The 21837-nt window shown below is 55.8% G+C and overlaps 1 protein-coding gene across 1 annotated transcript in view; it reads right to left on the bottom strand.

Moving 5' to 3' along the window:
• Slc6a11 (solute carrier family 6 member 11) overlaps positions 1–21837 on the bottom strand; it is an 84434-nt gene that overhangs the window by 15942 nt on the left and 46655 nt on the right. Inside the window, exons 6-7 of the mRNA XM_042680056.1 lie at positions 20473–20607; positions 2186–2289 (exon numbers count right to left, since the gene is read on the bottom strand). Of these exons, the coding sequence (XP_042535990.1) occupies positions 2186–2289; positions 20473–20607 (239 nt within the window). The remainder of the gene's footprint in view (positions 1–2185; positions 2290–20472; positions 20608–21837) is intronic.

The following is a 21837-nucleotide window of genomic DNA, read 5'->3' as shown; positions in this document are numbered from 1 at the left end:
GATGGACACCCAGTGGCCTCCAATGACCCCGAGGGGAGTTGGAGCTGCGGGAGCTGTGTCTGGGCCCCGGCTGTCCCTGAAGGATGTGCTTCGGCCTGTGCTCACGGGCTCCTGCTCACTGTCAACAGGAAGCCGGGCTAACAGGCTGCCCTGGGCCTCCAGCGACATGTGATCATCCAGCCGGCCTCATCCCCGGCTATCTTCCTTGGGGAGGGGGGTTAATCTCCCACCCCACTGACTTTGGGCTGAGCCACGTGATGGGTCTTGGACAAGGAGACATTAGCAGATATGACACAGAGTGCCTTCAGTTGAGCCCGCCTAACTGCATTTGTCCTTTATAATCTCTGATTTTCCACAGGAGGGAAGAGCCCTCCAGGAGAGCCGCTGTCCCAAGAATGTGCTCACTGGAGCAGATTTGAGCTCAGCACTGAGCCCGGGGAAAAGCTTTCCCGGCTGACCAGTGATCTTGGGAGCAGTGAAAACAAGTAATTGCTTGCATTGGTTTTCAGCCCCAAAGCCTGGCACTGTTTGTGACAGAGCATTATCGTGGCAGCAAATGCCTGATACAGATCCCCTGAATGGGCTCCTCGGACACTGTGAGCATGCACTGGTAGATCCAAGGATGCCATCTGCAAATCTGCTTCAAGGGAACTCAGCTCAGGCCAGGCCAGGGCCAAGCTGGGGAGGAATCTGCCCCTGTGCCCTTCCTCAAGGTTCAGGCCACGTGGCCATGAGTTATTCAACTGAAGAGATAGGAGGAGCTGGGGAAAGCATTTTCTTCATGCTTTGGTTGTTCTAGAATTTTCTTCTCTTCCTTCTCCTCCTCCTTCTTTTATTCCAGTGCAGGGAATTGAACCTACAGCCTTGTAGTGCAAGGCAAAAGCTCTGCTTTAGCCGTGACACCAGTCTTTCTGCTTTTATTTCATGTTTTCGAGATAATGTCTCCCCATTTTTGCTCAAGGAGGCCTTGACTTAGCCTTGTGCCTTCTGAGTGGCTGGAATTACAGGCATGCACTACCATGCTTGGCTCCTGTATGGTTCTTGAGATCTACCCTGAAGCCTGAAGATGGGGGGGGGGGGGGGCAGGCCAGACTCCAGATCTCAGCCAACTGCTAGCAAACTTGGAGGTGTAAGCCCAGTAAACTCAGATACCCTCTGGGGGCTAAACAAAGCCAACCCCCTTCTCCCCACCCCCGCCCGTAAGAAGACTTGCAGAGCCTGAAGAGCAGAGTTGTCAATGACAAACATTTTAGTTTCCACCCAGTCTCCTATATGGGTCTCTTGAGTGACTTTCCCGCGCCTCAAGGACAGAGCCACAGAAAGGCCCCAGAGGGCCTGAGCATGGCCCCCACAGGGCCCATCTGTGAAGTGGGGTGCCCAGCCCCCCCCTGCCCCTTCCCCAAGGCCTTATGGGACTGTACTGGGAGAGGGCTTATGTAAGGAGTGCTTTGAAGTCGGCAGGAGCCGGGAGGTCAGGCGGGATTTGCGCCCCCTGCACTCAGCCTGGCTGGGCTGGAATGATTTGGAAACGGAACAGAAAACAGCCTCTGTGTTTGCAGTGTCACCAGGGCATCTGCTTTCTTCCTGACCAGAGACACAGAGTGAGAGGGAAGGGGTGGCCGCGCTGGGTAGAGGAACAGGGGCTGTGGGGAAGGCGGGCTCCGGTCCCCCAGCTGTGAAGGCTCTGACCACAACTGGCATGGGGCGGGGTTGGGGCAGAAGGCCAGCTTGGTGGTGGTGACCCCTGTGGCAGGTGCCGATGAGGTTGGGATGAGGTTGATGCGCAGCCTGTGAGCTGCGCTGCTGTGGACAGTGAGCAGGCCGTGGGTTGGGGGGGCGGGGAGCCGGGGCACAGAGGTGGGGGGAGGGGGGCGGGGAGCCGGGGCACAGAGGTGGGGGGAGGGGGGGCGGGGAGCCGGGGCACAGAGGTGGGGGGAGGGGGGGAGCCGGGGCACAGAGGTGGGGGGAGGGGGGGAGCCGGGGCACAGAGGTGGGGGGAGGGGGGCGGGGCACAGAGGTGGGGGGAGGGGGGGCGGGGCACAGAGGTGGGGGGAGGGGGGGAGCCGGGGCACAGAGGTGGGGGGTGGGGGGGGGAGCTGGGGCACAGAGGTGGGGGTGGGGGGGGGGCGGCGCACAGAGGTGGGGGGAGGGGGGCGGGGAGCCGGCGCACAGAGGCGGGGCTCACCTGTAGCAGTTGTTGTTGTAGTTGTTGTAACTTCCCAGAGCCGTCAGGCAGCCCAGGCAGATGGCGTAGGAGAAGAAGATCTGCGTGCCCGCGTCCACCCACACCTGCGGGACAGAGGGGAGACAGGGGTGCGGAGAAGAAGGAACTGTTTCACCAAGTGGAAACAATGAATTCCAGAACAACAGTAAGCGCTTGGGTGTTTAGGCCTCGGGCTCCAGCTGTGTAGCCTCGGAGCTCCTCAGCCTCTCCCTGCAGGTCAGGGAAGGAACTTTCCGGACAGGGCTGCTGCAGGACGCGGGGAGGGCCGGTGTCTGCTCAGCCCCTGGGGGCGCTCCTCTGCATCCCGGCTTCCCACCGGGAGTTCGCCCACTCCACTCAGTCTGACAAAGATGGAGGAGGACAGCGCGACACACTCCACGGGTTCACGATGGCCTTTCTAGCGCTTTCTCTGGGGCTGGCTCTGAGCCCAGCCCCCACAGTACTGAGGAGTGTCTGCGGCAGACAGCAGGTGAAGCTCTGCTTAGGCAGGAGCAGGGCTGGGTGAGAGAAGAGGGGGCAAGGCCGTGCCGGGCACAGGCTCCCGCGCCGGGCTCCTGGAGCCTTCCTGCAGCACCGAACTAGTGCTCCCGGCGGTCCTAGGCAGCGCCTTTGATAGCCGTGGAGACAGGAATGAACAGACTGGTGAGACCCACGGCCAAGATCACATGGCTGGGCAGGGGTGAGGACAAATCTACAGAGATGCAGCCTATCTGGTCCTGGAGTTTCAGGGAGCAGCCTCGGCCTCCAGTGCTGAGCCTCGCCCCCACAGCAGGCCTCCCTTCCGCGGGCAGATCCAACAGCTCCGCTCGGTTGCCAGCAGTAGCAGGGGAACAGTGGCTGTTTTTTTTTTTTTTTTAAACTTCTCTGGCTCTGCCTCAGTTTCCCCACTGCTCCCCACCACCTCCCCTTCCCACAGGACCACATGTGATGCCTGGGGCACAGGACTGTCCACTGGTGTTTTGAACACCAGTGTCAAGCGCGGGGCTGACCGAGTTGGTCTTAGAATGTTCCATCTCTAGTCTATCAGCCCCCCCCCCCCTTTTTTCCTTAAATCATTTGGATTGCTGTCATTTCAAATGGGAAAACTGACAGCAAATTGTTTTTCACTGATACCATCTCTTCGATGGCATAGGAACCCTTCACAATCAAACCTGATGAGTGGACCAGCACTTATTGAGCACCTTCTGTGTACAGAACCCCAGGCCAGCCTCAGAAGGAGATCCTGCAGGGCTGTGCACAGCATTCCACCACTGGCCTCGGGAGAAATGCTCACGACATCCACACACAGGGTGACTGGTCCCTAGGAGAGGCAGGTGGGCTGCAGGGGAGCCCTGTGTGCAAGGGTGGCCAGTGAGGCTGCCCAGAGGAGCTTCTCAAGATTGCACAGGAGGGAAATGTGGCACATTAGGTCTGGAGGCTCACAGGTGGTGTGTGTGTGTGTGTGTGTGTGTGTGTGTGTGTGTGTGTGTGTGTGTGTGTGTGTGTGTGTGTGTGTGTGTGTGTGTGTGTGTGTGTGTGTGTGTGTGTGTGTGTGTGTGTGTGTGTGTGTGTGTGTGTTCATGCATCCTCAATTTCCCCCTTCCCATTCCCCTATCTGGATGGGGAAGAGGCTGTCATTCTATTCCAGCAGTTACCATGAAAAGTTACAAAGCACCCCTCTTGGCCTCTGGCTGTCTCTGCCATTCCTATCAGGAAGTCCACCTGTGGAAGTGAAACCCTCAGCTCTCTCCTCCTTCCCAGAGCATCCCCGATGGGCTGCTCAGCTGCGTTCTGGCACAAGGGCCGCAGGACAAAAGGCCAATGCAGCCTCACCGAGCCCCTCATAAAGCACTTGCTGTTTTTGTCTGCATGCCAAGTAAGGAAGATTAAAAAAGCTATCGGCGGAGCAGTTGTGTTATGATACTATGTCTTAACCACCCTGGGTGGGTGGTGAACAAGTTCACCTGTCCAAGACGCAAGTTCAAAGACCCCGGCACTCCTGTATTTACCACATGCCACTCACAAGGAGGAAGCAACCGAGTGTCCGTCACTGATGAAGGAGTAAGGAAAGTGTGCTGTTTACACAGAATGGAATACTAGCCAGCCAGGAAAAAAAACGAAACCATGTCCCGTGCGATAACATGGATGAAACCGGAGTGTTAAGGCACAGGAAGACAGGCCCCATGAGCTTGCCCTGTGTGGGAGAAAAATATCCACCCCTAGAGCCTAGGGACCAGAGCTGGGGGCAGTAGGGAGGAGGGTCAGGGGAGAGGGTACACTGAGGCAGGAATGAGAAGCTTGAGTGTGAGGCATGCTCAGGAGATGGCTGCAGAGAGTAAATGTGTGCTGTGTAGCTCAGAACGCTAGATGAGAGAAACATGGTGGCTGTGAGGGAGACAGACAAGTTTAACCTGATTTAAACACTACTGAAACATGACACGTGCCTCATCAAGAGGCACAGCCTTTACATGTTTATGTATCTGTTAAGAAATGACATCTACAAGATGCAAATATCAAGCTTTCTCTTGTTTCAGGAGAAAAGTGTCCCTGAATTGTTGTGTTAGCATTAAGTCCCTCTTCCCTTCCCCTCCATCTCTTCTCTAGGGACTTCTGTGTCTGCGGTCTATATATGTCCACTTTCCTTTAAATTGTCTCCTTGTTCATCTGTATCTGATTGTATTGGTTTTAGTGTCATCTTTTCCATCTGCTGTTTATATTATAGTATAATGATTACTATTCACTTTTATTATTTTTAATTAGTTACATTTCCTTAAAAAATCTGTTCTCTTGTAAGCCATCCTTCCCATAGCTCCTGTGCTCTTTGTAAATCTCCTTTTTGTCCAATAATCATGTCTGCTCTGTCTTGTAGCATCCATCCACCCACACACCCATCCATCCATCCACCTATCCAATCCATTCATCCATCCATCCACCCACCGACACACACCCACACCCATCCACTCATCCACCCATCCATACAAACATCCACTCACCCACCCACCCACCCATCCATCCACTCATCCACCCATCCATCCATCCACCCACCCACCCACCCACCTACCCATCCACTCACCTATCCAATTTATTCATCTACCCACCCACCCATCCATCTATCCATCCATCCATCTGTTCATCTGTCCATCCACCCACCCACCCATCCATCCACCCACCCACCCATCCATTCACCTATCCAATTTATTCATCTACCCACCCACCCACCCATCCATCCATCCATCTGTCCATACACTTACCCACCCACCCACCCATCCATCCACCCACCCACCCATCCATTCACCTATCCAATTTATTCATCTACCCACCCACCCACCCACCCATCCATCCATCCATCTGTCCATACACTTACCCACCCACCCACCCACCCACCCATCCATCCACCCACCCACCCATCCATTCACCTATCCAATTTATTCATCTACCCACCCACCCATCCATCCATCCATCCGTCCATACACTTACCCACCCACCCACCCATCCATCCACCCATCCATCCACCCACCCACCCATCCATTCACCTATCCAATTTATTCATCTACCCACCCACCCATCCATCCACTCATCCACCCATCCATCCATCCAACCACCCACCCACCCACCCACCCACCCATCCACTCACCTATTCAATTTATTCATCTACCCACCCACCCATCCATCCATCCATCCATCCATCTGTCCATACACTTACCCACCCACCCACCCACCCATCCACCCACGCATCCATCTTGGCAGTGCCGGAGGTTGAACTCAGGGCCTTGCGCTTGCTGGGCAGTACTCTAGCACTTGAGCCTCCAGGTTTTTCTTTCTTTTTTGGTTATTTTCAAGGCAGCATCTCCCTTCATGCTCATCAGCCTGGGCTGTGATCCTTCTGCTTGTTCTTGCTCTGTAGCTGGGACAATGGGCATGCCCCACTACACCTAGCCATTGGTTGAGATGGAGTCTCCAGAACTTTTATGCTTGGGCTGCTTTTAAACTGCAATCCCCTGATCTCTGCATCCCAAGTACCTTGGATTACAGGTGTGAGACACCATGCCCACCCTATGATACTTTTTTTTTTTTGGTCGGGGGCTTGAACTCTGGACCTGGGCGCTGTCCCTCAGCTCTTCAACTCAAGGCTTGTGCGTTACCACTGGAGCCACAGCACCACTTCCGGTTTTCTGGTGGTTTATTGGAGATAAGAGTTTCATGGACTTTCTGGGCTGGCTTTGAACTGTGATCCTCAGATCTCAGCCTTCTGAGTACCTAGGATTATAGGCGTGAGCCACGGGCTCCCAGCGATACTTTTCCTTATAGTAGCTGAGTGTGAGATCCAACCACAGTCCTCTGCCGCTCCTGTGGGAGGGGCTTTTGTCTTGTGGAGGGATGGAGGCATCTAGGATAGAGGTTCCAGCCTTGTTCTAGGGTCCACCTTGTGTGATCAACAAAAAGTCCTTTACATTACAGCTGTACACATGCACTGACTCCCTTCTGCCACTTCTGTCTAAATGGCTCTGTTCTATTCCTGTAGTACCTCTGTCTGACTCAAGTTTGGATTCTGCTTCCAGATATTTCTCTTCAATGCACAGCCCTCCTGCAGGGGAGCTTCAGCTGGCTCATCTCCCAGGTCCCAGGACCTGACTTCTGCCTGAACATGGCTTACTTGGGGCCTGTAGTCTGCATGGACCCCTCCCCTTCCCTTCACCCACCCACAGCAGGGGCTCCCGCCAGTGTCCCTGCGCTCTGTTTGGCTACACGGGGCCACACCTGGCCATGCACCATTCATGGCGTGTGTCTGAGCAGCTGTCGGTAGGTCTTAGGTTTTATTGTCCACAAGGCTCTGTGTGAGTGGGGATGTTGTAAGAAATTAATTATTTTCTTTATCTATTCTGTCCTTGTTGCTATAAAGAACAGAGTTGGAAGGCAAAGTTAAAAAGATCACTGTTGACAGGGGGAAGGGAGGGCTCTCGGGGGCGTGAGCGATCTGGGAGGGTGATGGGAGGGCGAAGGCGCAAGCGGTCCAGCTGTGAATGAAGGGGGGCGGTGTGGAGGCGGGGGAGAGTGTTCGTCCAGAGGAGGCAAGAGTAGGAGGCCGCACCAGGAGGTCAGGCCCCGGGGGAGTCCACGGATGGCTCCGGAAGTCTGGGCTAAAGACAGAGACTTGAAAAAAAAATCACCAGGATTTTAGCAGTCACTTAACGTCTTGCTGACTCCAGATCCAAACCTTTCCCACTGGTGTCTCGCTTCTCCTCTCCATATTTAGAAATGTGTGTGGAGCAGCCGTTCTGTGGAGACACTGTGGGGTGGCTGCAGCACTGCCTGACAACAACAGGCTGGATCCGATTCATCAATATGTCTGCTGAGAAGATCCCAGCGCTGCCGCACGGAGCCTGTGCGGCGGGAGTCCCTCCGGGCGCGGCGGACATCCTTACAGACGCCTGCAGGTGTAGAAATGCAACGGCCGGTGGCAGCCTGGCCACTTGGACTAAAGGAATGAACGGAGTCATCAAGATGAGCGGGCACAGGACAGCCTGGACTGGCACGCGGCCACCCCCTTCCACCACGCCTGCGGTCTGCGGCGGGGAAACCGTCGCCTCCGCACAGCGTCCATCGCCGTCTCCAGGCAGAGGTCTGAGCAGCACCAGGGAGGTGAGCGCAGGAAGCCTTAGGATCTGCTCCTATCACTGATTACAGCCAGGCTCTGCTGTCCCAACCCAACGGAGAGCCCAGGACACGCCGTGTCCTACACACTAGAGAGGCCAGTGCGGTCACCCGCATCCGGGAAGGCCGCAGCCCGAGTCGTGCCGGCCAGCCGGGCACCTCTTCCTTCTGGTAGGAATTCTGCAGCACAAGGCTTCACCCCTGTCACCCCACGGTCCACGGTGACACGTCAAACCCATGCATGGTTCTCCCCCATGAGCGTGTTAGCGGCTCCTGTGACACCAGGTCACACGGCTTGTCAGGGAGTCAGATCAGAACCCTCGGCGTCTGGTTCTGTGTTTCAGAGAAACAGAGCTACCCCATTCCTGAGGGTGGGACACAAAGGGAGCCACGCCCAGCAGACAGCGCGTCCCCTGCCCCATTAGACACCAACCCCACGGGTGCTGAGTCGGGGCCCAGTGGCCCCCCAGGCCTGCAGGACGAATGGGGTACTCTGGCAGTGCCAGGGGGTGGGCCGCATTCAGCGGTCCATGGGACAGCTCTGGGGGGGAACAGGCATGGGGACCCTGTGGGGAGGGGGGACCCACTCTCCAGCGCTCAGGCAACCATACCTGATGTGGGGCCATGGGTTCCACCGAGCCCCAGCGCACAGTAGGGGCACAACGCTATGGATTGGGACATCACTGGCCGGTCTGGATGGATGGCCGAGATCACTTCCTCCTCATCCACACTGGGCGAGTGTCAGGACCCTGTCCCAGCCCGCAGGGAGAGGGCGCCCCGGGTCAGAGGCAGGTGGCGCCAGGGCATGTACACCCTCTCTCCTCACCCCTTCCCTGAGCACACCAGGGAGAGGTCCCAGCCCTTCCCTGTCCCGACAGAAGCTTCCTGCGCCATCCTGTCTCTCCCTCCCTCCCTCCCTCCCTCCGAGCAAACATGCACTGATTGCTACCATGCCCCAGCCCTGCTCTGGAAGTCAGGGGGCATGGGGAACGCTCTTCACTCAGCTCCTCCCTTCCAGGGGCAGACACTCCAGTGGGAGGGACAGACAACAGCAGAGGCAGAGACACTGTGGACAGCGTCCCCTGTGGAGGGCCGGGTTGTGAGGAGGAGTGTGAGCGGGAGAAGGAGACGTGTTCTTTTCTCTAGTAACCGAGGCAGCACAGAGCAGCTCTGGGAGAAGGTACTGGTAGGAGGTCAAGTCCTGTTACGTACGCCTGTAATCCCAGCTATTTGGGACGCAGACATTAGGAGGACTGTAACCCAAGACTGTTCTGGGGGAAAAAATGAGACCCAAATAACTAAAGCAATAAAAAAAAAAGGGCTAGGCTATGGTTCAAGTGGTGGAGTGTGGGCCCAGGTGCCACAAAGGTCAACGCATCTGCAGCGTGTCTCCCGAGATGAGCCATCAGAGCCGAGGGCTGCACGGGTGCTGATGCAGCGCTGTGGGCAGCCTGGCACCACGGCTGCACCTTGAAGTGGGCTGCACGGAGTCCTGGGGTCTCCGACAGAAGCAGGCGAGTCTGCAGGGAAGGGCAGGTGTGGGTGACAAGGGTCACCAAGCCACAGGGCCAGCCTCAGCACAGCCTGGGGCTGCGGGGACCGTGGGCAGGGCCCCCTCCGGCCCCCTCTGTCCTCGCTGGCATGGCGGAGCAGCCCAGGCCTGTCCCCGAAGCTGTGGAACGATGCACCCATCCACCGGCATGCCGCCAGCTTAGGAAGAAGGGAATCTTTGAGCGCCCCAGGGCCCTGGCCTGCTCCTGGGGGGCAACATGGAGGGCCATGCGGAGCAAGGCCACATGGGAGCTGCGTGGAAAGCGCAAAAGCTCTGGGGTCACGGGACCTCCACCTACCTGCTGTGCAATCCTAGGCAGGTCTCTTCACCTCTCTGAGCCTTCTTTGTCCCAGGATGGAAAGCTAACACTGAGGTACCTGGTATCACCTCCTTAATCCTGGACTTCCGGTGGCTGACGGTTCTCGGTTCTCCACGGTGACTCGAAGGAAAACGAGCTCTGACATCCAAGCTCTATTTCCAGCCTTCCTCTCCTCCAGGGGAGGCAGACAGGTTTCTGGGACTCCCTTCCTCCCCTCGCCCCCCCCCCCCCACTTGCAGGGCCATGGGTTCAGGCTTTGGTGCTGGGTGAATGGGAAGAACCACCATTACCTGCTCCTAGGAGCCTTGATTCCCAATGCCCAGCCAGAGCCTGCGTTCAAACCTAACAATGCAGGGGACACTTGGCTTTTGGTTTTGAGGAGCCGGGACAGAGCTTGAACTCAAGACCCAATGTCTTGTCTTTAACATTTTCCACACACACACACACACACACACACACACACACACACACACACACACACACACACACACACATTTTTGCAAGCACAGACATCGATTGAAGCAAAAACGTAACTTATATGGCCTGGTAGAAAATAGCATGAATTAAGCTCTTTCTGTTCACCTATTTTTTTTTTTTAATTGGGAAGGATTCTCACAAGATTAAAAGTAGGTTAAGAGAAGAATAAAACAGCTGTGCTTCCAGTGGGTACCTGACAAGGGCTTCTGTCCAAGTGAATAATTACATGAAAATCACTCCCTTCCCACCTCTTTCTCAGCCCGCTCGGGGTTGCTAGGCGCCCTCGCTCCCTTCCTCCGCTAATGCCACATACAGAAGCTGCTCAATACAGTACGGCCATTATGAGTACAGGGGGGTGGGGGGAGGGTTTGGGCGCTGCCCCCCACCAGCAGCCTGGGAGGGGGAAGGGGGCTTGGGGTGGGGGGAGACACTTTGGGGATATTTAAATGCTAATGCGGGAGGGCTGCAGGGGGACCGGGCAGTGGGAAGGGGCTGGACGCCCCTCTGGAAACATGCTCCGCTGCCTCTCTGGGAGGTGCCAAGCCCTTCCCCGGGGCAGCTGGCCCTGCGCGTCCCGGGGCCCTGCCAGTAAAATGCCAGTGGTCGGCAGGCCTCTGCCGTGGGCGGCGGGGGCAGGCAGCTCTGTGCAGGAGAGTTTGGGTGTGCAGGCTGACCTCGGCGACCCCTTTGTGCGCAGCAGGGTTTGGGGAGTACGGTGGCTGGGCCTCTGCCCGGGAGGCTGGATGGCCGGGTCCCAGGCAGAGAACAAGCCGTGGATGGGTGGCTGCTGGCCCTGGGCCGGTGGCAATGACCTTTGGGCCGTACTTGGCAGAATGCCTGCCCCCCACCCCCACTCAGCAGGAGCCACGGAGACCCACTTAGCAGAATGCTTGACGGGGTGATTTGGGGCAAGGCTCGGGCCCTGGGCTACCCTGTGTGCAGGGTGCTGGTATTCTGCACGGCACTGTCTGCTGGGTGAAGCGTATTGGCGGCTGCCCGGCCCCTCTGGCACCCACTCTCTGAGTGCTAAGGGACCCCAGCAGCAGCACGGTGGCCCCACCTGCTTCCAAATAACCCTGGGACAGAGTCTTACCCAGCCATGGCTGAGAGCCACTGAGGCAGGGAGGTACTGAGCTGGCACCAGGAATGGGCTGCAGAAACCTTACCGTCTGGCAGTGCCAGGCCAGGCTCCAGCTCCCAAGCTAGGCCTCATGCCTGCTCACTCTCCCATGTGAGCAAATGAGCTGGGAGACAGAACTCCAACCCCTGCCCACACCAGCTGGGCAGGGCGGGGGCTGGGGGAGGGGGAACTCCTTGGTATCTGCCCAGAGATAAAGAAATGACCTTCTGCCATACCACGTTCACCGTGTGTGATCTGCCCAACTCTGATGGATGCTTCCTGGGAGATGAGAGTTGAACCGGTTTTGTTGCTACCTTCTAGCCCTTTGCACACTGCCTAGCACACCTGTAAGAGCCCAGAAGTTATTGCTGCCCAGCCTCCAGCACCTAGGGAAGAGCTATTAAGGTTCACGTAGAGCTCAACCACCAGGCTCAGTGGGGACCTTGCTGGACTGAGGAGGACAGGACATCTGGACTCCATTCCAGCTTGCCCTCCAAGATCCCTGTGGGTTCTTCCGAAGGTCTTTCTTATCTCCTAGCCTCACTTTCCCAGTCTGTAAAAGATAGAAACTGAATTACCAAGGGGGTAGGAAAAATCTACCTACATCCTGCCCATGGCAGACATTGCTAATCAACCACAGAACTCCTCTGCCCTCAGTCCACCTATGATGAGAGAGGACCCCCATCCATCAGCCAGAGCTGGTATATGAGGCAACAACCAGCTCAGATACTCAGGAAAGGGTGTGATCTGGGGCCAGGGCATCCCAGATCCTCCTGGAGAAGCCCTTGAACGTGGACAGCACAGTACCTCAGCATTCATGCGTCCACCATCTCTGAGGGGCCCATGGACTGGAGAGCCTTTACATAAAGAGAAGGGAAATGATGCCTTGGTCTTGGAGATGTGTATTCTCTGTGAGCGTTTGGTTGTCACTGGCCTGGAAGGCTGGGAGTAGAGGAATTTCCAGGGAAGAGTGGCGTGGCAAAGGCCCTGTGGCCAGTCTGGTGTGGCCCAGTAGGAATGCTTCTCAAATCGGGCTGAGCCGGGGAGGGGCAGGACAGACCTGCTAGAGCCCGACAGAATGCACAGGCATTCTCTGTTTATCACTGTTTATCACCACATCTTTGACTAGAACCTTCTCCACGTTCTAGTCATGGCCACTGCCACAGGGCTACAGGAAGATGCTTTTCGTCTGCTTCTAAGTCTGACAGCGAATGGAGGTGTGTTCACATTCCTGGGCAGGAGCCTTCATGGGGGACCAGGGCAGCCAGAGGAAGAGCAGCATCCATGGGACCCCCTTCTATCTGGACCCCGAGCCCAGAGGCTTGGGGTGACAAGGGGAGACTCCTCCCGCTGCTGCCCGGCCCCCAGCCCTGGCTTCCTTTCTGAATATGTCCCTCGTCATTTCACGTTTACTTCTACTAGATAAATAGAAATCGTACAACAGAAATTGTACTGGAGAGGAAGGCCAAATCAAGTTGACACCTGTGTGTGTGTGTGTGTGTGTGTGTGTGCAAAAACAGTTAAAGCCCTTCTTGAATCTACTCCAGTGATTTGTGGGTATCGGCTCTCTGGCTGTCCACTGTTCCCCCCCCATACCCGAATCCAGAGCCCCTCGGGTTCCATGTGGAAAGCAGTGCAGCATCTGCACAGGAGCCACGCACAAGGGTAGCTGCTCTGCTGGGTTCCTGGGGGCGTTAAGCCCATCCCTGTCCGGAGCACACACACCCCGTTTTTGCTGAATATTTGCACTCCACACCAGCTCGATCTGACACGCAGCGCTCGCGGTCTGGAGGGGCTCAGCTGTGCATGCCACATTTCCATCCACCACAGGTCTCCTGACCCTGCTGCCCACCCTGAGCCTGTCCAGCCCTGGGCTTCTGGCTGCTCGACGTCTCCTATAGAATGAGGTCACAGTCCTGCCCAGAGCCCGCCCCTTCACCTTTGCAGGGGGTGGGGGGTGGGGAGGGAGGGTCTGCCATCACCTCCCCAAGCCGGTGAGCAGGGCCCCCACCCCAGCACTTCCATCCATCTTGTTGCTCCGCTGTTGGTGACCTGCTTGTCTCTGCTCGTGTCCTGTTCCCTGGCCCTGTCAGTCACGCCAGTGTGCAAGGCTGGATCGTCACCTGTGTACACACACGCTGCCTCAGCTCATCTGAAGGGACGGGACAGCAGCCTTCCGCAACACCGGAGCAGCCCGTCAGAGTAGCAGAGTCTGGGGCTAGAGGTGGAGGTCGAGATGGCCTCCGCCCCTCAACCTCCACCCTGTGCTCCTGACCACAGCCGGACATGGAGTAAAGGAAAAACGGGTGCGGGGGGGGGGGGGGATTGCTCTGAGGAGACAGACGGGAGACGCGGCAGGGCGGCGGCCACAGCTCTCCCTCCCGCTGTGGCATGGGAGCAGAGCGTGGCCATGTCAAAAAGAAATCAAGGGACGAAGGGAATCCACTCATTTGGGTTGGGGTCTGAACACTGGCTTGGGCAGGGCAGGGATTTCCTCAGTTTACCGCTACAGACACAAGCTTGGGTTGTTGAACACGAAGTAGCCACGGGGGTGTCTCCCATTGGCATAGCTGGGTCCCCTCCAGCAGGCCTTGGCTCCCACTGCTGCCTTGGGGTCTTGTGTGGGTGGGAGGCCCCCACACACGGATCCCCGTTTCTGTCTCTGATTTGCTTTCCTGCCCTTTACTTCTTGGTACATACATCTACAGACGTGAGCGGCGATCTGGCTTTGTCCTCGATGTGGCTGCCCAGCCCAGCAGCCCATCCTGAGTCCTGCACCCATCACCGGGCGTGCAGAATGCCGGAGCAGATCTCCAGCTCCCTTCTGCAGGAGCAGAGCACGGTGCGGGGATGAAGGGTGGACGGAGAGCGAGGCACAGCAGGTTCACGCTCGCATCCCCCGGCCTTCGCTGGCCTGACCCTGCACGGTGCGAAGGCTCTCCTTTCCATTCTGCCTCCGACGCCCTGGCTAACGCAGCCCCTGTGCTAGAGCTCCTCGGCTGTGCTTCCGCCCGCATCTCCTCCAGCCCTGCTGCCCATTTGGAGGTTTCAACCATGGTCACGGTACCTGGGTCCTGGCAGGAGCAGGGAGATGCTGACTGCCTTTGCTAACCACCGCCACCCTGCGGCACGTGAGCTGCCGCCACCATGGGAGACAGAGCTGAGGATGATGCTGCCCCTCGGGACTGTGGGCGGGGATGCGGCGGCGTCTGGCCCGGCTCCTGGGGGCTCTTCATAGCCACGTTCCTCCCACTGCCTATGGAGCCCCTGAGAAATATTAACTTGCGGACACCCTCGCTTTCCCTTTCAGATGATGTAGAGTATTAAAACACCAGTGGCTCACACCTGTAATCCTTGCTACTCAGGAGGCTGGGAAGAAAGGTCTATGAGACTCCATCTCCAAAATAACCAGCGAAGAGCTAGACTGGAGGTAGAGTACTCGAATGGTAGATGCTGGTCAAGCACATAAGCCAAGTAAGAAGAAGGCCCTGAGTTCAAATCCTGACACTGGCAAAAAAAAAAAAAAACCCAGCACACAGACACACAGATACACACACACACACACACACACACACACACACACACACACACACGTACACGCACACATGATCACAGTTAAATAATGTCTTTTCCCTGAACCCTATTTTCCTCAAAGAATGTTTAAAGAATAGTTCCAGGCCCTGCTGCCTTTTGTCACTCAGACACGCAACTCCCAAGAGGAATTCCTGTCAGCATCAAAAACTGCCAAAGACATGACTTGGTGAGTAAGGCCGAGCCGCTGCTGGTAGGGCTGGTGATGGGGGCAGCTTTCCTTGGTATTAATTAGCTACTTGGACAATCAATACAACACATTCATCATCAGCAGGTAAAGAACAAAATGCTGAAGGCTGAAATTATGTTGATGGGAGAAGCAGAAAACACATAACGATGACATGTACTTGACACCAAGTTCACAGGCTAGCTTTAAAAGAGTATTTACAACAACAACAACAACAACGTTTCCAGGTGTCAGAAATGACAGCAGTCAAAGCTGAAAGTTGAGGCGGAGGAGGAACAGCCTTAGTTCCTTCCTATGATTAGACTTAAGATTCCAGCTCCTGGGCTACTAGAATGTGAGTGGGATTGCTGTAGAGAGCTGGGAGGTTGGAGAGCCCTGCCCTGCAGCTCAGGATGCAGTGTGGAAGTGCCGGATGTGATGCATGGCTCCAGCCACGTGAGAACCCACGTTGAAAATGTAACTTAATTAAACCAAACAAACCAACTACCGCCCTGGAATCCCAGCTAAACTAATACTCACGAAGATGGTGATGTACAAGGGACAGTGAAGTACAAGGGATACTGAAATAGCTGTCTTTTGACATGCACAGAACAGGCAGTTTGTTTTCTCCAGCCTTTTTGTGGCGGAACTACTAAAGACACACTTCAATAAGAAGGAAATTTAATTCTACAAGAGAAATAAGAACAACAGGACACAGCGGCAGCAGGACCTCACGCTTTAAAAAGGATCAGCTCTGAGCAAGTAACAGAGCAGACTCGAAGAGCAGCTGAAGACGTGGTTGATGGTGGGCGTGTGGACTAAAGGGAAGGTTGAGCCCTGGGACATTTTCTTGTGCAGAAGAGGTAAAGCCAGGGAGCAGACATATAGAGTCTGGGCTCTGTCTCTCTTGTTTGCCCTGGCATCAGGGGATCTGCTTTGGGAATTCCCCCCACCCCGGCCCCTCGCCCCGTAAACCACTACTATCTAACAGAATTTTCTGCCATGATAATCCTATTCTCAATCCATGCTCTCTGGCAACATGGCGGCTGCCCGCCACCCATGGCCATGGAGAGCCTGGGGCCAACTTCAATTCAAGGAGATACAGCTTGTGTCCTACTTAAGGAGGACATCATTTTGGAGGGTGGGCGATTCTCTTGGGAAGCCGTGTGGATGGATTATCTCAGCCTCTAGCCTCTATGTCTCTGGGCCACACAGGGTTCTTGTGGCTATTTTTCAGATAGGTCTTAGTTTGTCTGGAATGTTCTGCTGGGCTCCTCAGACTTCCATGGGTACCAGGCATTCCTGGGGAGGGGGAGGTGCTATACGATACAGCTGGGGTTCCACTCAGCAGAGGTGGCGAGCGCCCAGGGACCGCGCTGCTGCTGCTGCCGCCGCCGCCGGCCTGACAGCAGTCAAGCAGAGGGCTCTGAGCAAAGCAGGAGCCTGGCTACAGAGGCTCCATCTTCGTGACATTCTAGAAAAGTCTCAGCTATGGAGACAGGAGGAAGATAGGGTGGGGATCTGAAGGGCAGAAGCTAACACCTGGAAGGGAACACGTGTCACTACGCATCTGTCAAAACCCACAGAGCACAACCGAAGTGCACTGTGGCCTTCAGTTAGTAACAAAGTTTCCATCTTAGCTCTCTGGCTGCAACAGTAACAGGGAAAGGAGATGGAACCCTGAGATTCTTCTCTTTCTGATCATTTTTTGCAAACCGCTCACAAAACAAAATATATGAATGGACCCTCCCCATCCTAGATACAGAAGCCTGTGTCGCTGCACCCCCCACCCTGGGTGGCCGAGCCATAATGGCTCCTGGGGATATTGCCGTGGGTGTGTTTAGAGAGGTAGAGCCTGGCCGAGAGCTGGGGCTGCAGAGCAGCTGGAGTCAGGCAGGGCTGGTCACTCTTGTTTATTGAGCATGAGGCTGAAGGAGTGATGGATGTCAGTTCCCCAGAGTCTCACCTGGGACCGGAAGGCCCTCACCTGGCAGGCTTTCCCTCACTAACGGTATCTCCCCAGGAAAACAGGACCTTGGTGGAGTCAAGAACCCCTATCAGGGCTGGGTATGGCAGCACACTCCTGTAATCCTAGATATTCTGCAGATGGAGGTAGTAGGATTGTGGTTTGAGGTTGGTCTGGGCAAAGTGAGCACAATGATGCTGTGTCAAACACAAAAGGGCCGGGTATAGCTCAACTTGGGGCCAGTTCCCAGTAGGTGAAAGGGGGGGGGGGGGAGAGGAAGGGAAAAGGAAGGAAGGGAAGAGGAAGAGAGAAGGGAAGAGGTGAGAAGGAAGGAGGGGGTAGGATTCTCTGAGGTGGCACCCAGAGCCTGCCTGGCAGCCAGTAGCCAGCACCCAACACCGGTGAGCAGCAACACCCCCAAATCAAACAAACCCAAAGAAACCTTCGGGTGGAGGTTTGGTTCCAGGGTGTGCAATAGTTTCCAAGGTGAATCTGGTGTCTGTAAGTCACCTTCCCTGGGGGGCGATTCTGGTGAGAAAGTCCAGCTGCCAGGACGCGGGGCTTCCCTGGGTCCCGCTCGGCACTGCCAGCAGGTGGCAGCAATCTCATAGGCTGGTCTGCCAGGCTCGGTGCGGGGGGGAGGGGGGGAGAGTTTGAACTTGGTCTGGCCTTCCCACTTCCCCAGACCTGTCCCCTGGTGGTGGTGGGGGGGGAGGGGGCAGTGATACTCTCTGAGGTGGGTACCCCAGCTCCGGAAGATGGACACCTCCATCTTGGGGCCCCGGTTCTCTGGACAGAGGTGGTGGCTGGGGTAACTGGTGTGCGGGTGTCCTGGGAAAGTAGACCCTAAGATTTGGATCTGTGACAGGCCTTTCTGTTCCTGCCCTGAAAACACACACTTGAAACACAAAGGAGGGGAGAGTGGCAGGGATCTGGGTCAGGGACAATGTGATTTCTTGCAAGATCTCCTTGGCTTCCCAAAGACTGAAAAGACAGAAGGGGGGGGGGGGAACTGAGGGGAAGCAGTGGACTGGAGCACTTCACACTTCAGAGAGAACACAGGGCTGACAGTGAGGACAAATAGATGTTTAGAAAGTTATAACAGGCCACGGAATGCAAATTAAGGGGCCACAAAGAGCGCGAGCCGCAGTGTCACTTCAAGTTCTTGACGAGAAACTTAATTTACTAGACCCACAATAACGGTTCTTGGTTCTGAGTTCAACCCCCGCTTCCAATTCGCACTGTGGGGCCCCAGCGTGTCCTGCTCAGGGCTAGTAAGCCACAGGCCAAAAACGAGGGGCGCTTCTGGTGTTCCTGGAACCCTACTATGTGCCAGGCCCTGGGCTGGGCAGCAAATCTGAGATGGAGAGGTGCTTTGGTGTGTGTGGGCACAGGAGCCTCGGGGATACCCGGGGTGGTAGCATTCACACCCGGGGCCCAGCACAGGCTGGAGGGCACCCAGCATGGCGCCCCACCTCTCCTCCTCACCAGACGGCCACACACCCAAGCCACCGCGTCTCAAGGAGCACAGGCAGAGCGCTGAGGGTGGACCCTAGGCTGGGGCTTCCCAAACTGTGCTGCTCATGGATAACCTGAGACTCTGTGTCCACCTTGAAAAGCACTCACGGGATCCAGCCCTTCTAAGTCATCACAGGGAAACTGAGGTGCAGAGGGGGAAGAGAAAGACGGGTTCGAGGTCAGGATCAGTGGCACTCTAGGAGGACCTGCGTGCCGCCGCTCAGGCCAGTGTGATCCCGGGATCTCACTGCTCCAAGGGCTGCCCCGCGGAACAACAGCGTGCAGGCAAGAGCCCACCCCAAAGGAAGGCGATGGCGGAGACCGGGGAGAAACAGAACGATCAGGGTGGAAACTGAGAATGCTGAGCTGACTGTGTCACCCCTGCCGCCTGCCTCTACCTTCTCTTATCAGCAGAACCACCTCTGAAGAACAAAAATGCCCAGTGAAACGAAACCTCCAGGGGGTCGTCTGGAGTCCATTCCCCGTCACAGGCACCCAGGTAAGCTGGTGATGGGCCAGCACCGGACAGTCTGAAGTGGTTGCATCAAGGACAGGAAGAAAGTGGCACATGAGCAGAGGGGAGAAGAGGAAGCCTGTCCTGGGGCAAGGTGGGAAGCACAGACCTACAGCAGTGCGGGAGCAGCTAGGGGGCGGGTTTCCCGGTGCTGCTGTTCAGCCGAGAGGCTGCCGCTGCAGGCCGGGCGGGTTTCCCGGTGCTGCAGCCTGCACCTGGCGGGCCCGCGGTCAGGAGCTAATTTCCTTCTTCCCTGGGGATTCTGCCTATATTCAGGAGGCCACCTGGGGGTGTCCTGATCTACAAGCATGGTGAACTGGGACCAAAATCAGTACATGTCCACACCTATGCAAATGCTCCTCCTGATTCCTCACACAGCAATCACCCTGGGACCCAGAACACATCTGACCCCTAGCAGGCACCCCAAGACTGCTCTGGTTGTGCTGGGGGTGGGGCGGGAGCAAGGGTTTTCCAACACTCCCCAGAGGCTCCCTGGCACCCCTGCGTATGCCTGGTGAGAAGCCCATTTCCATATCTTGTTTCATGTCCTGGGCTCACCACCAGACACCCACAAATACACCCTGCTCAGAACACCCCAGGTCTTCACAGGACAAATAGGCGAACCTGTCTCTCAAACTGTTGCTTTTTTTTTTTTAATTTCTACTAAGGAAACCATAAGCACCCCGCTGTTCTCCAAGGCACACCACAGGTCTCTGATGTGGAATAAGGGCAAAACATTTGTGGCTTCAACTAATCCCCAGCTGAAGCTTAGCATTTGCCTCCAGGAATACAAGAGTGCGCAACAGACCACATTCTCATGAGCAGAAGAAACCAGATAACTTGCTCATTCCGGGACAGCCACCACCAAATACCATCTGTGCCCATGCTGCGCTGAACTCACGCTGAGGGCCCCCATCTAGAATCTGAAATGCATTCAGCGCCTTGTCACAGGTGGGCAATCCCACACCCAGAGACTCTGCTTCATGCATGAAACTATCATTACGCCAGACGAACGGCCTCTACACTCTGTGTACCAGGTGCTTGTGGAACAAATGAGTTCCGTGTTTATGCATAAGGACAGTTCTTTATGCACATGTGAATAGTTCAGTATTTGAACTACTTCTGGTCCCAAGGATTCTGGGTAAGAATCTGCCCACAGTGGGGCAGGGTTATGACACTGCCTTGTCACACAGTTGCCCTGCAGAATGCTCTAACTGTGTCCTAATGTATTTTCTCTCCTACACACTCACTCAATGCACACTGTCCTGTAAGGTGGCCTGAGGCCACCGCTTGGCTGGCCATTGTTGGGCCTCGCTCAGCAGCAGTGACAGGGATCTGCAGGGTCAGGTGAGGGCGGTATCACCGTGCAGCGGCAGTGGGCTAGTGCCCCTTACCTGCGGGTCGGAGAGGCGGGAGAGGTCTGGGTACAGGTAGAACTTGATGCCGTCTGAGGCCCCAGGCAATGTGACCCCCCGGATCAGAAGGATCAGGAGCATGATGTACGGGAAGGTTGCCGTGACGTAGACCACCTGTCCAGGAGAGGAGAAGAAAGATCAGGATGCAGTGAGCGTGCTGGGGAGAGGGGCAAAAGACCAGGAAGTGGTGACGCTGCTGGGCTCACTTCATTTCACCCGGTATCCTCAAGTTCATTCGTATTCAGCACACATCACGGCAGATGGTCCATTTTGACGAGGCTGCCTGGTATTCCATCGTACATGCACACCCGCCGTCTTTACCTCTTCTTCCTTGTACCCAGTCATCCCTTAGGGACTGGTGTTAGTCCCCCCTTCCCAGCCCTCCCGGCCTTTTGTGTGGACATCACAACGAGGTCATTTATACAAGATGGTGTAGTGTCTGTGTAGCATCTCTGCACGTCTCCTGCGTACTCTCAATCCTCTCTGGATTGCCTGTACTGCTGAATGCGCTGTAAATGCGGGGTAAGTAGGCAGCACGCTGCACTATGGAAGTAGGACAAGAAGAAAGTTTATAGAGTCTGTCCATGGATGTGCGTGGACTTCCCACCCGTGAGGGGCGTGTGCATGCGCCCTGTCCAGCACTTTCAACCACAACCCGAGGATTTCACTTACACAAGTGAAATCCTATCAAAAACAGGCCAGAGAAGTCAAAAGGCTGAAGCAGGGTGTGGGCGGGAATTAGAGTTGTTAATCAACAGACATAAAGTTGCTATCAATATGCTTTAGAGATGGCCACCCGAGTTTATTGACTTTTTCTGGCCAACCCTGTTCCTAGAGTCAACAGAAACATATTGTACAATTAAACATTTATTAAGAGGACAGACCTCAGGGTCAGGTTCTTTACTGCAATCACATGACATTAAAAAACAGGAAGAGGAGGGTGGCAGTAGGGGCTCTTGCCCCTCGGCCGGCCCGTGCTGAGAGCCCGTGCCACACTCCATACTGGAGCTTGCTCAGTGCTTGTCCCATGGCCCACAGAGAGACACACGCGGCCACACAGGACAGGGAGCTGAGCGATGTCATGGAGCCTCTAACCCATGCTGCCTGTGAACACGGCTGGGCTTACTCTGTCTTGTGTGTTCATGTACAGCTGGTCAGCACCTTCTAAGTCTAGTTCACAATTAAATCAGTGATGGGCTGAGGCCCACAATTTTTGTTCTTACTAATAACCAACCATCTATCCATCTATCCACCTATTCACTCATCCATTCATCCACCCACCCATCCATCCATCCATCCATCCATCCTTCCACTCATTCGACTTCTTACTAACTCAAATACCCA

Source organism: Dipodomys spectabilis, unplaced genomic scaffold, assembly GCF_019054845.1.
Source record: "Dipodomys spectabilis isolate Male_0828 unplaced genomic scaffold, ASM1905484v1 ptg000054l, whole genome shotgun sequence".
Classification (NCBI taxonomy): Eukaryota; Metazoa; Chordata; class Mammalia; order Rodentia; family Heteromyidae; genus Dipodomys; species Dipodomys spectabilis.
This window is presented reverse-complemented; position numbering and strand designations above follow the sequence as displayed.